At 45.2% G+C, this 17,393-nt stretch overlaps 1 protein-coding gene and 1 long non-coding RNA gene across 4 annotated transcripts; one reads left to right on the top strand and one right to left on the bottom strand.

The window, feature by feature from the left end:
* Positions 1-722: 722 nt before the first annotated feature.
* INSIG1 (insulin induced gene 1) lies at positions 723-11,398 on the top strand. Of its 3 annotated transcripts, none has more exons than XM_064638298.1 (6): positions 723-824; positions 1,233-1,669; positions 4,386-4,510; positions 5,174-5,340; positions 5,807-5,906; positions 9,129-11,398. In XM_064638298.1, exons 2-6 carry the CDS (start codon positions 1,249-1,251, stop codon positions 9,156-9,158), a joined length of 843 nt encoding a protein of 280 aa, XP_064494368.1. In that variant the 5' UTR covers positions 723-824; positions 1,233-1,248; the 3' UTR covers positions 9,159-11,398. The 3 variants fall into 3 exon arrangements, with proteins under 3 accessions (XP_064494368.1, XP_064494356.1, XP_064494361.1); XM_064638286.1 differs by having other exon boundaries at positions 815-955; XM_064638291.1 differs by lacking the exon at positions 723-824 and adding an exon at positions 1,019-1,155.
* On the bottom strand, positions 9,897-12,936 carry LOC135403891 (uncharacterized). Its single transcript, XR_010425520.1, has 2 exons — positions 12,666-12,936; positions 9,897-11,686 (listed from the first exon to the last, which is right to left on the bottom strand). It is a non-coding gene; the product is annotated as an uncharacterized LOC135403891 (long non-coding RNA).
* Between the last annotated feature and the right edge of the window lie 4,457 nt (positions 12,937-17,393).

Genomic DNA, 17,393 nt, shown 5'->3' with positions numbered 1-17,393 from the left:
TTGCTGATGCAGTGTCTGGGTTTGGCACCATCTTTATACGCAGACATGGGCTTGGTGGGATCCCCTTACACCATCATTTTAGAGTGATGACAGGGATCACTGATCCCTTCATCTTCAGGAGACGCTGCAGCAGACATCTTCAACCTTTCCCGTGGCTAACTGCCATCACCCAAGGGGACAAGCAGTGGACTGGGCGAGCAGACGAGGGCTGGACTGCAAGGGCCACTGACATGGCCTTAAACCAAGACGTGGGAAATTCAGATTAGATATTAAGGGGGGAAAAAAATAAGGGCGATCTGCATTGGAATAGGTCGTCCTGGGAGGTGGTGGAGTCACCACCTCTGAAGGTGTTCAAGAGGCATTTGGGTGATATGGTTTAGTGGTTTAGGGATCACAGTAGGGGCGCAGGGTTGACGGTTGGACTCGATGACCTTAAAGGTCTCCTCCAACCTTGACGATTCTACGATTGTGTGACACATTCTCCTTCACCGCCACCAGCATCTCCCATCTCTCCACCACCCGGAGGAGGCGGCGCGCTCCGGCCGCGGCCCCGCGGGCGCGGACGGTGCCGCGCGGTGTCCCCGGCGCGGTGCGGGCGGAGCGGGCGGGCTGGGGCCGTGCCGGGAGGCGGGTGGTGTGTCCCGCACGTCATATCATCCGCCCGGGCTCCATTGGCTGCGCCGCCTCACCCGAGCCGGGCCGCGGCCGCCCGGGGCTGGCGCGGCGGCTCCCGCGCCCCGCGATCGCCCCGCCCGGCGGGGAGGGCACGGGCGGGGCGGCGGCGCCGAGCGGAGCGGCGGGACCGGCGCTGCCTCCGGCCGCGGGTAGGTCGGCGGCGGGTAACGTGACATCCGCGGCTCGGCGCTTATAAACCTCCCCCGGGGCGCGGGCCGGCGGCGGGCGGGCGGCCGGCAGGGAGGCGGCGGAGCAGCGGCCGCGCAGCCCGTTCCCTGAGGTGAGCGGTACCCGCGGCCCCGGAGGGAGAGGATGGGCGCGGGGGCTGAGGTTTGACGGGCCCGGGGAGGGAAGCGAAGCCCTTCCCCGCGGGACAGGGGCAGCGGGGGTCCGTGGCCCTGTCCTCCCGTGGGGCCGAGGCAGTGCAGCCCCGGGGCCGCTCGGCTGTGTCAGGTCACCCCGCATCCTCTCTGGAGCCCGGTGAGTGTGGAGGAGGCGCCGGCCTGACCCGTTGTTTGGGGGCTTTACTAGCGTGTGCCTGTGCGTTGTGTTTTCAGGACCCCGGTGAAGCCAATGCCCAGGTTGGAGAGCTGCGCCTGGAGCTGTTCCTGCACTGCCAGGGGAAGGCACAGGACCCAGCTGGGGGGCACGGCAGCGGGACTGGCCGCCAAGGTGGGCGAGATGCTGAGCTCCTCTGTGTCCAGCCCCTCGCTAGCGATGGTGGGTCGCGGAGCTCGCAGCCCCAGCACCTCCAGCACCTCCAGCACCACCAGCACCACCAGCAGCAGCAGCAGCGGCAGCAGCAGCAGCACCTTGAACTGGAGTCAGCACCTGGTGCAGAGGAGCGTGGTGCTCTTCGTCGTGGGTGCTTTCATGGCCCTGGTGCTGAACTTGCTGCAGATCCAGCGCAATGTGACTCTGTTCCCTGACGAAGTGATTTCCACACTCTTCTCCTCCGCCTGGTGGGTGCCCCCGTGCTGCGGCACAGCAGCGGGTGAGTTGCTGACCTCCACGGGTGATTTTTTTCTCTCTCTCTTTTTCCTCATACCGTGGCGGAGGAGTGGCGATGGGGCTTAACGCGTGACCCATGCGCGCGTTGGACCCCAAGCACTTCCATCGCGCGGCGAGCGATGCGAACTCGGGCTTCTTGGAAAGGATGCGCGCCCCGCTTTATCCACGCGCGAGAGCCGCCCGCGCCTTTCCGCGCGTCCCAAGGCTATCTTTTTGAGCCGGTGCTCTCTGAGCGTGGGCAAGGCGCATTCTTCCCGGCGGGAAGCGCGGGGAGGGTGGCTCAGGGCCGGGGTGCGGGACTGACACCGGGACTGACACCGGGACTGACACCGGGACCGGCCGCGGGATTTCCCGCGCTGCCCCCGCCCCGCGCCGGGCGCGAGCGCCCTCGGCGGCCCCGCCCCCCGCCGCCCATTGGCTTCCGCGGAACTGGTGAGCGGCGGGCGGCGCGCGCCATTGGCTGCGCGCGCGAACTGGCCACGGGCCGGGCCCAAAACAAGGAAGTCACGTGTGGGGCGCGCGGGCCGGGCCTGTCACCGGCCTGTTCCCACCCTGCTCCCACCCTGTCACCGGCCTGCTCCCCCCCTGTCACCGGCCTGCTCCCACCCTGTCACCAGCCTGCTCCCACCCTGTCACCGGCCTGCTCCCCCCCTGTCACCGGCCTCGCCTCTGTCACTGATCCCTGTCACCTGCCTGTCCCTTGTCTGCCCCTCGCTGCCCCCGGTCACCGGCCTGTCAGCGGCCTGCCCCTTGCCTGATGTCCCTGCCCCAGTCACCTGTCCCGTCACCTACCTGTCCACTGCCCCTTTCCCGCTGCCCCAGTCACCTGCCTGCCCACTGGCCCTGTCACCTTCCCTGATGCCCCAGTCCCCTGCCTTTCCCCTGCTCGATGCTCCTGTCCCCGGCCTCTCCCCTGCCCCTGTCCCCTGCCTGTTCTATCACTGGCCTGCCCCTTGCCTGTGCCCCTGTCACCAGCCCTGTCACTTGCCTTCCACTGCCCTTTGCCCACTGCCTCAGTCACCTGCCTGCCTCTTGCCTGATGCCCCAGTCACCTGTTTTTCCCCCACCTGCTGCTCCTATCCCCTGCCTTTCCTCTACCCCTGTCCTCTGCCTGTTCTCTGCCACCTGCCTGTCATCAGCCTGTCCTTTGTCTGCTCCCCTCCCAATCGGCTTGTCCCCTGTCACCAGCCTGCCCCTTCCCTGATGCCTGTCACCTGCCCCTTGCCCACTGCCCCAGTCACCTGCCTTTCCCCTGCCACCTGCCTGTCACCTGCCTGCCCACAGCCCCTGTCCCTTGCCCACTCTCCCTGTCACAAACCCCTGTCCCCTGCTCCCTTCTGCCCCCTGCCCACCCATGCCCACTGCTGGGCAAAATCCCACGGAAGACCTGGGCTACGCTGCAGTTGTAGCAGCAGCGGGCACTTACCTGGTGGATTAGTGTTCATAACCCCCTCCCAGCCGTGTCAAAACAAGGCTTTGACAAAGGGTTGAGGGATTAAAAATGAGTTAAGTTTTAGGACACTGTGATAGCTTTTAACTTGCATTGAAAGTACTTTAAACAACTCTTGCATGGTTGACTTTAATGCAGTGACGTTGTCATGTGATGTTTATATGTATCACATAGTAAGGGAGTAAGAATGATAAACTGTAAACTTGAATGAATGATAAACTGTGTAATAAAAGGGATGCTGTGGGATATGCTCCAGTGAGAGTTCTCATAGTCCTGTCACAGTTGGATTAAACTTCGGAATTTAGCTGTTATCATAAGGCAAAAGTCCTGGTAGCTGGCATAAAAATAATGAAACTGTGTCAGCATTAGATCATATGTCTGTCTTGGAATAGTATGTTTTGTAGCCTTCTTAACATAGAAGTTATTCCTCTTAGGAGTTTAAGGGATTAAAAAAAAGAGGGTAGGAAAGGAGATGAATAAACATAGGAGTTAACACACAATAAAAGCATCGTGTCTAACCCTGGAGTTGGCAACAAGACTTGCAAGTCTTGGAAGAATGGAGCTCCTCTAGTGTTTGTCATAGCAACTGAGCTAACACTAGCCTATGTTTTTCTTCTGCAATCAATTTTCAGGCTGATAAGGCTGAGAAAATGCTATATGATGATACAAACTTTGTGAGATTAATAGTATGAGTAGTTATTTTTCTGTGACATAAATACAACTGATGGCAGGTGCCTCTTTAAGTTCAGCTCTGCATCTGTTTGGTATCAAAATTCATGGGCAGAAGCACAGGCTGACTTACAGCCCAGCAGAAGGAGAGAAAGCAGCTCTGCCAAGAAACTTTTTAAGTCCAGGCAAATATTTAATTCAGGGCCTGATTCACAGCTGGTGAGTCATGTTCATAAAGCTGTCTGCCCTGCACGTGAGCAATGAACACATATTCCAGTCCTCACTGTAATTAAGCTTTTGTTATGCTTTGGTTTTTATTGGTACAAGCATTTGCTTGGGATGTCAAATGATAAATCTCTTTGGAGAAAAACTACTTCAAGTTGGAAACCTTAACACTGGATGGTTTTTCTTTTCTGAAGTAGAAAGTGAGGGTAATAATTGTATTTTCTTCATCATGCTTACAGTAGTGTGATAGGCAGCTCACGGCTTTCTCAGGCACTTATTTGCTGAGCTAATATTTGATAACATTGGAGTAACCATTGTATAACAGTTAGTGCAAGTAGTGTTGCTTCTCTTGCAGCTGTCGTTGGCCTGCTGTACCCCTGCATTGACAGCCACCTCGGGGAGCCACACAAATTCAAGCGGGAGTGGGCCAGTGTCATGCGGTGCATCGCGGTTTTCGTTGGCATCAACCACGCCAGTGCTGTATCCTTGAGACAGTGTACATTGTTGCTCCATGTGCTTAGTCTGTTGTCATGAAACAGTGTCTGGGGGAATTACAAAGGTAAGGATGGTGCTGCTACTGGCAAAGTTCTGTCAGACCTGCTGTACACTGCAGTAATTACTGTAAGCTCACTTAAAGTACTGCACAGTTCATTTAAAGTAGCTGGTGGGAATTCTGGGAGGGGAGAGGGATGGACATTATAGTATGTCTGGTTTAACTACAAGCATAACAGTGTAAGTTGTGTTATTTTAATCTGTTTGTTGCCTGCATCTAATAGTTAACACAATTAACTGGTGATGTACTAGTGAGAAGCACTCAGTAAAAGTGTTCTTGTGTTGTGATTGTCTGAGCAGAAAACATAAAGCTGAATTACTTGAGACAAAAATCCATAAAAGTTAAATATATTACTATATAGTATATTCTTCAGATGCTCAGTGTGAGAAAAATTGATGTTGACTTTGCATTCACTATCCAGTCAAAGTCAAGAGCTATGATTGCTTGGCAGGTCTGAAAACCAAATCCTAAATATATTGTATTTAAAGACAGAGAATCATGCTCACTTTCAGTTTGAGTTCTCCCTTGATCAGTGTCAGCAGCAGGATCTCTGCAGACTTCAAAAGATTGTCCTTAACATCTTTTTCCAGAAACTAGACTTTGCAAACAACGTCCAGCTGTCCCTGACTCTGGCAGCCTTATCACTGGGTCTTTGGTGGACATTTGATCGTTCCAGAAGTGGTCTCGGGCTTGGAATTACAATAGCCTTTGTAGCAACCCTGATAACCCAGTTCCTTGTATATAATGGTGTCTATCAGTAAGTTATACTTCTAAAATACTGGTTTTACTCTCATATCTTAAGTAGAAATGTGGGTGCACATGCACTGGAAGTTAGTTATTAACATATTTGGCACATCATTATTGTTATTAGACATTTTGTTTGTCTAAGGCTGCTAATTGTCCAGTTATTCCAGATGATAAGATTGGGAGCTGGGGGTGGGAGGTGGGGAGCAGACAAATTGGGATGTATGTTGAAATGGTAACAGCTCAGCAAACTGAACTTCTACTGACTCTCAGGAGAGTGAATTTCTAAGCTTTGCTGATCAGGACATGGAGGTTTAGAATCTTACAAACTTAACAGACTTAATTTGGTCTCCTTGCTTCCTTTTCTCTGTTACTGCCTTTTTGTTTCAGCCCAGTGAGAGAATTCTATAGCACCTTATTAACAGTGTGTAAGGTGATGAAAATCACTTTTCTCTAACTTATTTCCTTTTGTTTACTAGGTATACATCCCCAGATTTTCTTTACATCCGTTCTTGGCTTCCGTGTATATTTTTCTCAGGAGGTGTGACTGTAGGAAACATAGGACGCCAGCTGGCTATGGTAATTACTGTATAATTAGTAGCTTCTTTAACAATCCAAATATCTTCCATTGTTGTTAGTCCAAGAATAAACTATGCCTTTAAGGGTATGACTCACAGACTGACAGAGTTAAATAGATATATTTTTAAGAGCTGAACTGTAAGCAGACAACCTGTGTTGCCAGTAGAGTAGGTATTGTCTTAGTAAGTGGTTGAGTATCTGTTTTATTTAACTTTTTCCAGTAACAGCCTAATTAAGATTGGAATCAGTACATGGCTTCTGCTGATAATCGCTCCTGTTCCATCAGTACTTAGAATTACATCTAAGGTAGCTAGAAAACTGGGGCACAGGTGGATTTTCTCTAATTATTTATGTACTAAATTATTTTTGTTACGTAAATGAAAGGAAATGTCTCTATATGGCATTCAGTTCCACCACTCTATAATCAAATATTCTGTTGCTGGTCACTTAAGATGTAGTTAAAGTATCACTCTATATATGGGATAATATAAATTACTATCTTGTTTGCTAGGTTCTTAAGTAATTATTTCCTTGTGGCATACTGAAGAGTCAACCTGGCTGTGTGTTTGCACATCAGTCTAAGGCTTGGTTGTGAAAAGTGTTCTGACACTGATGGATAGTAATAATTAACATTGCATTGATTTAACTTCTGTCTTCTTTGCTACACAAGTCCTGTATCCTGGAAAATATCCTTCAAGTGTTTAACTTTTCTAAGGCTGCTGTGGTTTAGGTGGCTTCAATTTTTAATGCAGGAAGGGCATCTGTAGACTTGGGAGTTCCTGAAATACTAGTCTCTGAACTGCTTAGTAAGGGGGAGAGCTGCTTTTTGGGACAGAGCAATGAGCAAGTAAAAATATTAGTCTAAAATTAGCTGTCTTTCTCTCCCTTCTGCCTGGCCTGGCTGACCCAGTGGATGGCTGCTGAGGTACTTCTAGTGTGGATGGTCTGAACTGGACACTGCAGAGGGACAGGCCTGCAGACAAGCTGGGCAAGAGAGTCACATTCCCTGACCAGCCCTGGCTAACATTAAATATCGATTTCTTTAGTATTGATTCTCATTTACACTAAACCCACAGTAACCTCTCGTAGAAGAGGCTGCTTAAGGAAAAGAAAAAGGCATGGGCAAAATCTGCTCCTTGAGGTTTTTCTTTCATGAGGACTTGGTGTCAAGCTACAGATTTCCTGGGACTGTGGTCACCATCTTAACTTCACAGTCAATTTGGTTTGCTCTGAGGTTCTTTAAAACACCAGCTCACTACTGCCCCTTCAAATCCCACTGGTGCAAACTACCTGCACTTTTTTTTTTCTTAGGACTACGTGTATGGGGGCGAAAGAGGGTATAATTTCTCTTTTTAAATTTGCCTCTCATATCAAGTGAAAAACATATATTAATTTAATTCTATTGAAGCTTTGCTATTGCAGCAGAGTCTCAAAATAAAATTATAGTCTGTTTTATGCTGCAGCTCTATATTTCACATGCATATGCTGTGCTTCCATTGGCTCTGCTGCTTCTGTTAGAACGCAAAGAAGGGATCCTGAAAGGAGTAAGAGCTAAAATAAATTCAGGCACATGGAACTCCTTTTTTTTTTTTTTTTTGACTTCTTTTCACCTGCCATCTCACCTGAATGTAGTTAAAATCACACTGGCTGCTGCCTGCAGCTTTCCTGTCAGTCTTGTCATCTTCCTTATAAAGAAAGAGGGAAGTTGGCAAGGCAAAGGTTTTTATTCTGGTTATGTGGAAGTCCCTTTACTGTGATTCACACTGCTATTACTTAGTCTGGAAGAACTTGGTGAAGCCCAACATTTTCATAGGAAAACTTCTGCAAGCATTCAGTGCTGGAAATCAAAGAATTCGACTTCTAAAGTAGAGTCTAAAACTCAGTCAACCACATCTTTCTTCTATAGAGAGAACTGAAAAGCATCAGTCTATTTTGTCATTGTGGTTGTGGCAAGAAGATGGAATATAGCATTTTTTAAACCATACTTGAATAAAGCAGTTATTTCTGTAGCTGTATTCTCCTGTGGCCCCTGAGCTGTTTGCTGCCTGTGACAGTTGCTGATCAAACAGCAGATATTTTCTGGGCCTGTCTAAAGGAGAAGGTGGCACCTGTGGAAATTAGTGGAGTAAAGTTGCCTTGCTTCTTCCTCAGCCCCTGTTTAGCTTTTGCAGTTAGAAAAGAAATTGAAAGTAAAATTAGAAGTGTCCCTGAGACGTCTCCTCCCATGCTGATAGACAGTAACTGGGAGATGCTTGCTGCTTTTCAGTCACTGGATTTCAAGTGAGCTCACATGTACTATGAAGTGCAGTGTAACCTTTAAGCAAACCTGCTGGTAGCAGAGACTTTTGGAGGTTGTTTGTTTTGTTGGGGTTTTTTGCTATCAGCTTGAGGATGAAATCCAAAGCTTCCTTGTAATAGCCTTTATAGCAAAGGAAGACATGAAAGTGCTGCTGCTGCTGCCATCAGCTCTGTCTGCTGATTATTACATCTAAAGTTGCTCAGTCAGTGCTCATCAGCTGGGTTAAATGGATGGCAGCACTTCATTTTGAGTTGTAACCATCATTCTTGGCATCTGGCGAGCCAGGGTAGTATTCAGAACTTGGACCTCACAAATATGTATTGTTTGCTAGTGCTGAAGGCTGCAGGACTGAGAATGCATTCAGTACTTGCAAATACATTTGCATTTTGACCTTAGAAAGAGAAGAACGTTGCAAGCTTTGTTTTAAAGAAAAGTTGGATAAATTCCTCACACTGACATACCCAAAGGGTTTCATACTAGAAAAGGGACTTAGGAGGAAATGAGTAAGTCTGATATCAGGTTTTGATTGGAAAATAATGTAACTTACACTTGAAGACAGTTTAAAAAAGAAAAGGGCTGTTAAAACTGAATTAATCTTCAGTAAGTGAAGCACTGTGTACCTTCTGCTAATAAATAAACTGAGATAGAGAGGAAAGATAACAAAGTCTTATAAAAAGCAGTGCAATTGGTAGATGGGTTTTTCAGATGCACTAACTGAGGCAACAAACGCCCATAGTGATTTTTTTTTTTTGTCCACAGTTAAAGAGCACATCCTTGTTGAGCTTTTATAAGAAGCCATGTCTAGGTTGTTGTCAATTTAAGTGAAGTTAGTTGACCATTTAATAATTGAAAATACTGCATAATGTAGTCACTTACCAGATGCCATTAAACATAATACGTGTTTGATGTTTTTTTATCCATAGGGTATTCCAGAGAAACCACACAATGACTAAATCTTTGAAGAAGAGAGCACGGTGCCAGCGTGAAAGCAACATTACAAAGATGTGTTCCTGTTTAAAACTGAAGATTATTTAGAAAAAATAATCTCTTTATGGGCTCACTGCACAAATGACTTGTGGAAAAAAAAATATTAATCCACTCTTAGAATAGCCAAGTGAAATTAACTGCTTATCTTGAAATCTTACCCTGATTTACCACGTAAGCATTTGCATATGGCTGTTCTCTGGAAGAGTTTAACACCAAGTTGCATACAACTGTTCGGGCTAAGTGGCAGTTTTCCAAGTATTAGATTCCAATGTAAGTTATTGAATCAGCTGCCGTATTTTAAAGCCTTGAAACTGAAATTTAATTACAAGCTCTTGTATCAGTGCCCAAAGGAAGTAGATCGATGGTGCTTAACAATGATGAAGTATGGTTTAATAGGAATAGTATTTATCCAAATCTTTAAAAAATAGGGTTGTTTAAAAATAAGAGTGATCAAAACAGATTAAAGGCACTGCACTAATGCTTTTAGGAGTCTTATGAAGGAATCATGCCCTTACTTGTAATGCTGCATTAAGTTTCTGTCTTTGACAGTGGAGAGGGTTGGAGGGATGAAAGGTTGGAAGTCTTAGTTTGGAATTTCTAAATTACTTCAGTACAATGGGTGAACACAGGAGACAATCTTGTTCAAACGTGAACTTTTATCAGGAGATTCCGACTGGAAAAATCATTATTTCTGAAGCTTGCAGTTAGATTTGCAAGAATCAAGTTCTGGCCTTTATTCAGTAAGATATCTAAGTGTGTTTGAGTACTCCTGCTTAATATTAGACACATACTTCAGTATCTCACCAAAGGAGGTCTTGGGTATCTCAAATGTCTGGTGTCACTGAAAAAACATGCACTGCGTGTCATTGTGTGACCCCCAACTGTTCGATTTGCCATTTCCTCCTAGAGCTGTCCTTGATCTTCAGTCTGAGTCAGGGTTTTGACTGAAACGATTGGAAACAGAATTGGGCCTAAAATGTGATTTAAACTGTATGTGAAAAATAGCAAACAGCTTGTTTTCTCAGTTCAGTTTCTGAAAGAGATCACTACTTGTTTTTATACAACCCTATAGAACTTGCAATCTGTGATTGCCTTCTTAAAAACAAAAAGTGCTTATGTCACTACATTAAACATTTGGTGTTTCTTAATACATAGTTCTGGTGAGCACAACGTATTCATTTGATAGCTTAGACCACAGGAGACCTAAGTAGCAAGTATTAGGTCTTAAAAGTTGAAGTGCAATGTACAGTAAGTCTGAGCCTCATGTTCTCTTCAATATCGATCATTTCTTATGAGAGATTAAAGAGAAAAGGGTTCTGAGTTCATTTCAATGCTGCATGGAGTCAAATGGAGCAATAATTTATTTAACTAGTAAAGCTAGTTTTGTTGTATCTTACATTGAACCCAAATTTATAGAAATACTCCAATTTTGTGTTTATGTTGTACTTGTAAACTTTTATGGATTTGCCTTTTTGTATTATGCAATTTTTTTTGTGTTCTTTTCCAATCTTACATGGCTTCAGTTATAGTTAGAGGCATCAGTTAAAGACTGAACCATCAAAACAGATGTCAAGGCCAGATAGCTGCTCTGGCTGTTTTCACTCTTCTAAGGGAATGCTTGCAGGAAAAATTTAGCACAAACTCTATACTACAGAGCATACCCTAATTCTAATCTTGCTTTGGTGTAAATCAAGAGTAATTGAGTTGGTCTAAGATCCTTCCTCAAATGTTCAAAACGTAAATCATCAAATTTTATAGAAGTACCTGAAGAAATTAGGTCCCCAGATCAGGACAGGTTCAGCTCAACTGTTTAAGAAGTATGCTACCTGCTGGGGAGACAGTTTTGTAACCACCTTTAAACCAATCTCAAAATGTTATAAAGCCAGATTTAAGTAAAGATGACAGTGATCTCTATGGATATTTGATTAATAGAGAAGTATTTAAGATTTATTTCTAAAAACTGAAACTAAATCTGTGTATGGTCGAAATAATGCAGCCAAAAATGTAAGTCAAAAGTTCATTTTTTGCCAACACTTCTGAGTATCTTAACCAAAGTGATTTAAGTTTGGAAGAGGTGGGGAGGGGAGTGAAGAAAACTTGCACTATTCTGAATTTGAACACTTATATTCTCATTCTTACTGATAAGTTTTCAGCGGTGTGTTTGGTTTTACACTTTTTTTACTATTAAAGTTTTACGATCAAGTCATGTTTGCCTTGGATTCTCTGTGTTCACATTATGCAGGAATCTTTCTTGAAAAGGACAGTTGTTATGGTTGCATAACAAATATTCAGTCATGCATATGCAGTGGTTTAAAAAAAAAAAAAAGAATCCTAAACTGAACTTGCCAAGATTAACTTCAGCCTGGGTTGTACAGTTGAGAAGAAAAACAGTCTTGCTATTGTACCAGGAAAGCAGCATAAGTGTGTTATGGTTGTGTGACTTAAAGTACAGAATCTTACAACCATCGTCTTCCAAAATGCTGAAATTCATAATCTGAAACAAAATGTAGAGGGGGCAGGGTAAACATGCACATTCCTTTTGTGGTTTGGTTATCTGCAGCAGTGGTTACTAAAATGTGAGTGCAAGCTAAGAATGAGTAAGCACAGCTGAAAAGGCTAAGAAATTCTAACAGCAGCTTCCAAATTTAGACCAAAACTCTTCAATTTTGCTGCACTTAAGTGTCTATTTTGGGCTTCAAGAAGTTGCTGCATTTTCAGTGGAAACAGTAGAATGGCCTTTTTGATATATTTTCTGCTGGCTTAGCTGAAGAAAGCTTCATTAAGAGCTTCTTAACTATTTTAGCTGAAGTGGGCTGCATTTGCTTAACTTCAATTCCTGCTCTGTAGCAGCTGAGGAGCTAACAGCTCCAAACCTGAGGATGGCCCACATTCCCCAGGTACATTGCTTCCCTGAAACTCCACTCAAATTTTGTCAAAAGGAATTCAATATATATTTATTAAAAAATAAATGAATTGTGGGATACAGCCTGGTCTCGGAGAACTGGGGCATGATGGTGTTCCTTTTGAGACAGGGACGGGTGTACAAAGTTTCTAAAGGGAAAAAAGCAAAACGTTCTTCCCAGCAACAGGGATGATTTGACATGTGCATAGTCCAGCAGCTCCATTTGGTGGGTTGTGCAGCCTCTAGTTTTGAGCGTGGGGATTTGCAGGTGCTAAATTAGCCACAGGAGGGCCCATGGTCTGCTCTCTGATTGCAGCAGGAACATATTGAGATGAATAATGAAATTAAGTCTCAATTGCCTTACTGCGCATCAGAGTAACTTCAAAATTCATGAGAACAAAGCATTACATGCTGGACTAATTGAACAAAGCATATATGCAAGAGCATATTGAGGGCCCTATCTTGGAAACCAGTGAGGGGTGTGGGTGATTGGGTTCTTCCAGATAAAAGGTCAAGAAAGGTACCCATATGTGGTGGTGATTTCTCTGCCAACCACATGAGTTGGCAGTACCTAGTTTGGAGTCATTTCCCTGCTTTTAAGTCCTTCCCTTGTGCAGTGATAATGTTCTGTCTTCATGGGCTGCAAATGGGGACAGGTGAATTGCATTTGCAATAAAGCCACAGTCCTCATGCCTGCCTGTGTGATAACGAAGTCTGTGGATTGTGATGATGCTTCTGGCCTGCTCTGGTTAACTTTCAAACACAGAGTTCAAAGCACATATGATGATTTCTATACATAATACATTAGTGCCCAAAGACTCATAAAGGGTCAGAGCTTCACTGAGTTTTACTCGGTGAATTTTTTTCTCCATCTGCCAATCACGTTTTCTCTATTCCATTAAGTCTTGTTTGTGTATAAAGTAGCTTGAGTGCTATTACATTGTTTTATTAAATATCAGAGAAGTGCTATAGACATTACATAAACTTGGTGTGTTTCTTAAGAATTAACACATCAGCTACAAATCAGCAGAAATTAAACACAGTTACATCATTTTCTCCCAGCTCAGTAGCTGGTATCTGCCTCCCTGTGGCAGCCGGGCAAATATCCCTTTTGCCAACCTGCCATAGTTTGGGGCTGGGATGGGGAAGACAACTCCTGTGACTGCTCCAGGGGTGCTCCAAGCTTCCTCCTCCCCAAAGCAATAGATGCTGAGCATTGTTTTTGTTGATTATTTGGTTTCTAACTAGTCAAAAGCAGCCAAAAGTAGCTCAAACAGCAATGAATTAATAACAGCTGGCCCCTATTTTTCTGGGTGGAGAGAGGAGAGAAAAGGTTTTTTTCACCCTTTCTAGGGCTTCTCACCATGGGCACATGTCCCTGCATTGTGGAATCTGGCCACTGATGGCATGGGCCAACTCCTGAAGATGGGGTTGAATATGAGCACCATCACAGCAGCTGACAGTATGGCATAAGCAAAGGTGAACTGACGTCACAGAGGACACTTTTATTCACCCTGAATATTCTTAGCCGTGTTAGGAAGCCTTGAGGGCCATATTCTAGTAGTATCAAGCTGAACTAGCTTCAGTTTAAAATGCAAAAGTCCTGCTGAAAGCTGTGTATGTCTCTTACCTGCATATGAATACAGGAAGTTCATCCTTTTCAAGGTATCTTAGAGTAGATGCCCCAAAATTAAAATAAGGTAATCTGGACTCACAAGAGAGTCAAGGTCCCATCCACAAAGGCTTGCTGAGATGCTTCTGGAGTAATGTAAGTTGTTCACATGTGACCACGGAATTCCTCAAGACAGAAGGTCTGGTGGCTGTTTTGGCTGCATTTCGAATTGCATGATACTGGAGGGATCAGAGAATCATCAAATGGTTTGGGTTGGGACCTTAAAGACCATCTAGTTTCAACCCCTTGCCATGGGCAGGGACACCTTCCACTAGACCAGGTTGCTCAAAGCCCCTTCCAGCCTGCCCTTGAATTCTTACAGGGATCGGACAGCCACAACCTCTCTGGGCAATGTGTTCCAATGCCTCACCACCCTCACAGGGATGAATTTTTTCCTAACATCCAATCTAAATCTCCCCTTTTTTAGTTTTAGAGGTGTAAGAAAGCTTCAGATCATGTGGCTCAGGACAGCCACAGACTTTATCATGCAATACAGAAAGGCCCACGGCCAACTGGGAGCATGTCCAGCATCACCTGTAGTACTGGAGAATTACTGGGACATGCATGATTGAACAAGAGGGTTGTGATCCCTTCAGGGGTGGAGATGTCTAAACTTTTCACTTGGACATGAAGGACATGTATGTTATAAATAGAGGTCATTTAGCAGCAAGAGGGGGTGAGATGACAGAGAGATCAGTGAGGTTCCAGTTTTTCTGGAAGTGTCAGAGTGTTCCTCAGCTTGAATCCATTGGTCTGGCCCATATGTGGGGTTTTGTGGGTTCATGTAGCTCCTTGTCACCACAGGTTGCATGTATGTGAGGGGAAACTGCCCAAACAAGGCACTTTTTATTCATGTCTTCCAGCGATGACAAATATCTTCCATTAGAGATGGCTGTGGGACATCTGCCACTGACTGCAGTAAACATAAGATCAGATTCTTTTTTTTTCCTTTGGCATGAAGACAAGACCACCAAGCACAAAGTCTGGGTCAGCTGGAACACTTGTTACCACCTTGAAATGTGTTGGTTTGATTCTGACCTTTGAAAAGCGGTCCAAGTTGTCTAACACTGCAATGTTTCACCTGTTCAAAAATCTAAACCACTCTTTTTTATAAAAATGGGACGAGCAATTTGGATTTCCAAACTTTTCTCATGGTTGCTTTTAATGTTACATAAATGCATAAGAATGTGTTAGCTAAGGAATTATCTTTTGTTTTGATAAATAAGCATTTTTTAGAAAAAAATAGGCTTTTCAAAAAATTTCTGATCACTTCTGATAAGTATCATCTTGCTCACTCACCACCCTCACCAATCTTATATTTCCTCACACAGGGTAATCACTTTCTTCTTCCTTCATGCCCTTTCTTGGTTAAACAGCGTCCTCCAGGCTCAACACTGGCTTCATCATCCTTCAGACCTCATCTTCCTCTATGCCATCCCAGTGGTGGCTTGAAAGGCAGCTGATACCTCTGCTGGATGTGTGGTCTGCACACTGCATTGCCTGGACCTTTTCATTCTCAGACTATACTCTCAGCCTGTTCAAGGATTTTTAATTTTCCTGTTTTCTTGCCTGCCTTTCAAACTCTTACTACAATAAAAAAAGTCAGCGTGCTGGAAGGACCAGCATCCCCCACCTTGGCACCTGGGGGAGCAAGCAAGGAGCTGGGTTGTTCTGCAGAATCTCTGTCTTGTTTTGACAATCGCATTCGGGAAGAAGAACTGAAGTTTTGTGTTTAAAAACAAACGAACAAGTGAAAAACCCAAACCAAGTTTTTCTCACCTCTTCTTCTGAGCCCTGGCTCAGAAGAGCAGCTTTGCAGTGCCAGCTGTGCCGCTGTCAGGTTGTACTGGAAACTGCTGCGACTTCAAACAGCAGCAGCTGGAGGTGGGATACCTCAGGCTGTGTGTTAGCTCTGAGATGTACAAGCCATCCTTCATTTTTTAATACCAGCACCTATCGCACTGCTGCTACTTTATAAAAAACAAGCTACTGTTGAGTTTAATGCTTGGTATAACTTGAACCTGATGTCTTCCAAAAGCAAGAGAAGTTGTCTGTGGTCCCTGATCATCCCTGGTGTGCAGCTGAGAGACCAGAGGTGGAAGGTCCTTCTGCAGGGGTCTGTGCTGCTGAGCTCTTGCACCAGGACCCTGTAGCAGAGGAGCCTGGGCACTGTGTGGAGCTGTACTGGTGGGCTGAGAAACAGGCTCTGATTTCTCCAGGAAATCTACTGGGCTGGTAGAAAAGATTACATGAACTGGTGTAGAAAGGAGGTACAACACATCCCAGTCAATATCATGTAAGTCCCCATCAAATTTTGCCCTGTAAGCATCAGATAGCACAGTCCAGAAATCTCTGTAAAGCTGGAGATGCAGAGCTTGGGTGAAGGAAGAAACCCCAGGAACACATATCCTGCTGACTTACCCAGCACTAGTAAAATAAACAGGGCAAAAATCAAAACTTCAGGGGCTCTTTTGTGCAGCGGATACCTTGTTCAGATAAGCAGAGCTCATTCATTTCTGTGCAGAACTCTGCAGCAATGAATTTCTTCGCAAGCTCTGGTTGTAAACATTTGTCTTTGTTTTACAGACAGTGCAGTCAGCGAAGTCCTCACCCCAGAAGGGATTCAGACACAGGTGATGTGAGGTGTAGGTCGTGAAGTCAGTGGGACTGGAGATGTGCTGAGCAGCTCCAGGCCTGGAGTTCTGCTCACAGCCATAGTGGAGCAGCAATGAGCATCACTTCTAAGGGCTGGAGGTCAGACATTGAGTCATCCTCCTTCCAAACCTCCCACAGGCCACCCCCCAAGCACCTTGCTTCAGGCTATTTTGGAACATGTGGAGTAAGAGTGAATAAAAACATCAGGAAAAGAGCCACACAGTTGTAAGCAGCTGAAATATCAGCTGGAAGTGGAAGAAGATAGTAATGGTGTCTAACAGCATAACCAGTCCTGATGATTTTACTCAGAATTTTAGCAATTATTTTTTATTTTCATGCAAAGAAAGCACTTGGTATCCCCAGGGCAGATTGTGATGTCATTGCTTAGCTTTTACTTTGTCCCTACTCCAACAGCTTGCAGTGCTGCTGGGATGAGATTCCTACCACAGTACAAGTGAGTCCATACTGAACACAGACTCAAGGTATGACCTGGGGAGTAGTGATTCTCTTGGTGTAACTCGGTTGCAAAGCACAAACATTACCATAATTTTAGACACCCCAGGGTATTCAAGGCATTCCTATGGCCTGGTGGATTTGGCACAGGAGACACATAGCCTCCAGAAGTTGTAGCTGAAGGCCACACAGAGGATGTGGGACATCTCAGAATCAGAGAATCATAGAATTACTTATGTTGGGAAAAAATTTAAGGTCATTGAGTCCAGCTGGTAACCCAGCACTGCCAGGTCCACCACTTAAACCCTGTTCCTAAGTGCTGCATCTACACATCTTTTAAAGATCTCCAGGGGTGGTGACTCCACCACTGCCCTGGGCAGCCTGATTCAGTGCTTGACAACCCTTTCATGAAGAAGTTCTTCCTAGTATTCAATATAAACCTGCCCTGGCACAACTTGAAGCTGTTTCATCTCATTCTAAAATAAGGCACTTAGGCTCAAGTTTTGAACCCCACTCTCA

The sequence above is a fragment of the Pseudopipra pipra genome, chromosome 1, assembly GCF_036250125.1.
Source record: "Pseudopipra pipra isolate bDixPip1 chromosome 1, bDixPip1.hap1, whole genome shotgun sequence".
NCBI classification, from domain to species: Eukaryota; Metazoa; Chordata; class Aves; order Passeriformes; family Pipridae; genus Pseudopipra; species Pseudopipra pipra.
Note: the sequence above shows the minus strand (reverse complement) of the source record. Positions and strands in the feature narration are given on the sequence as shown.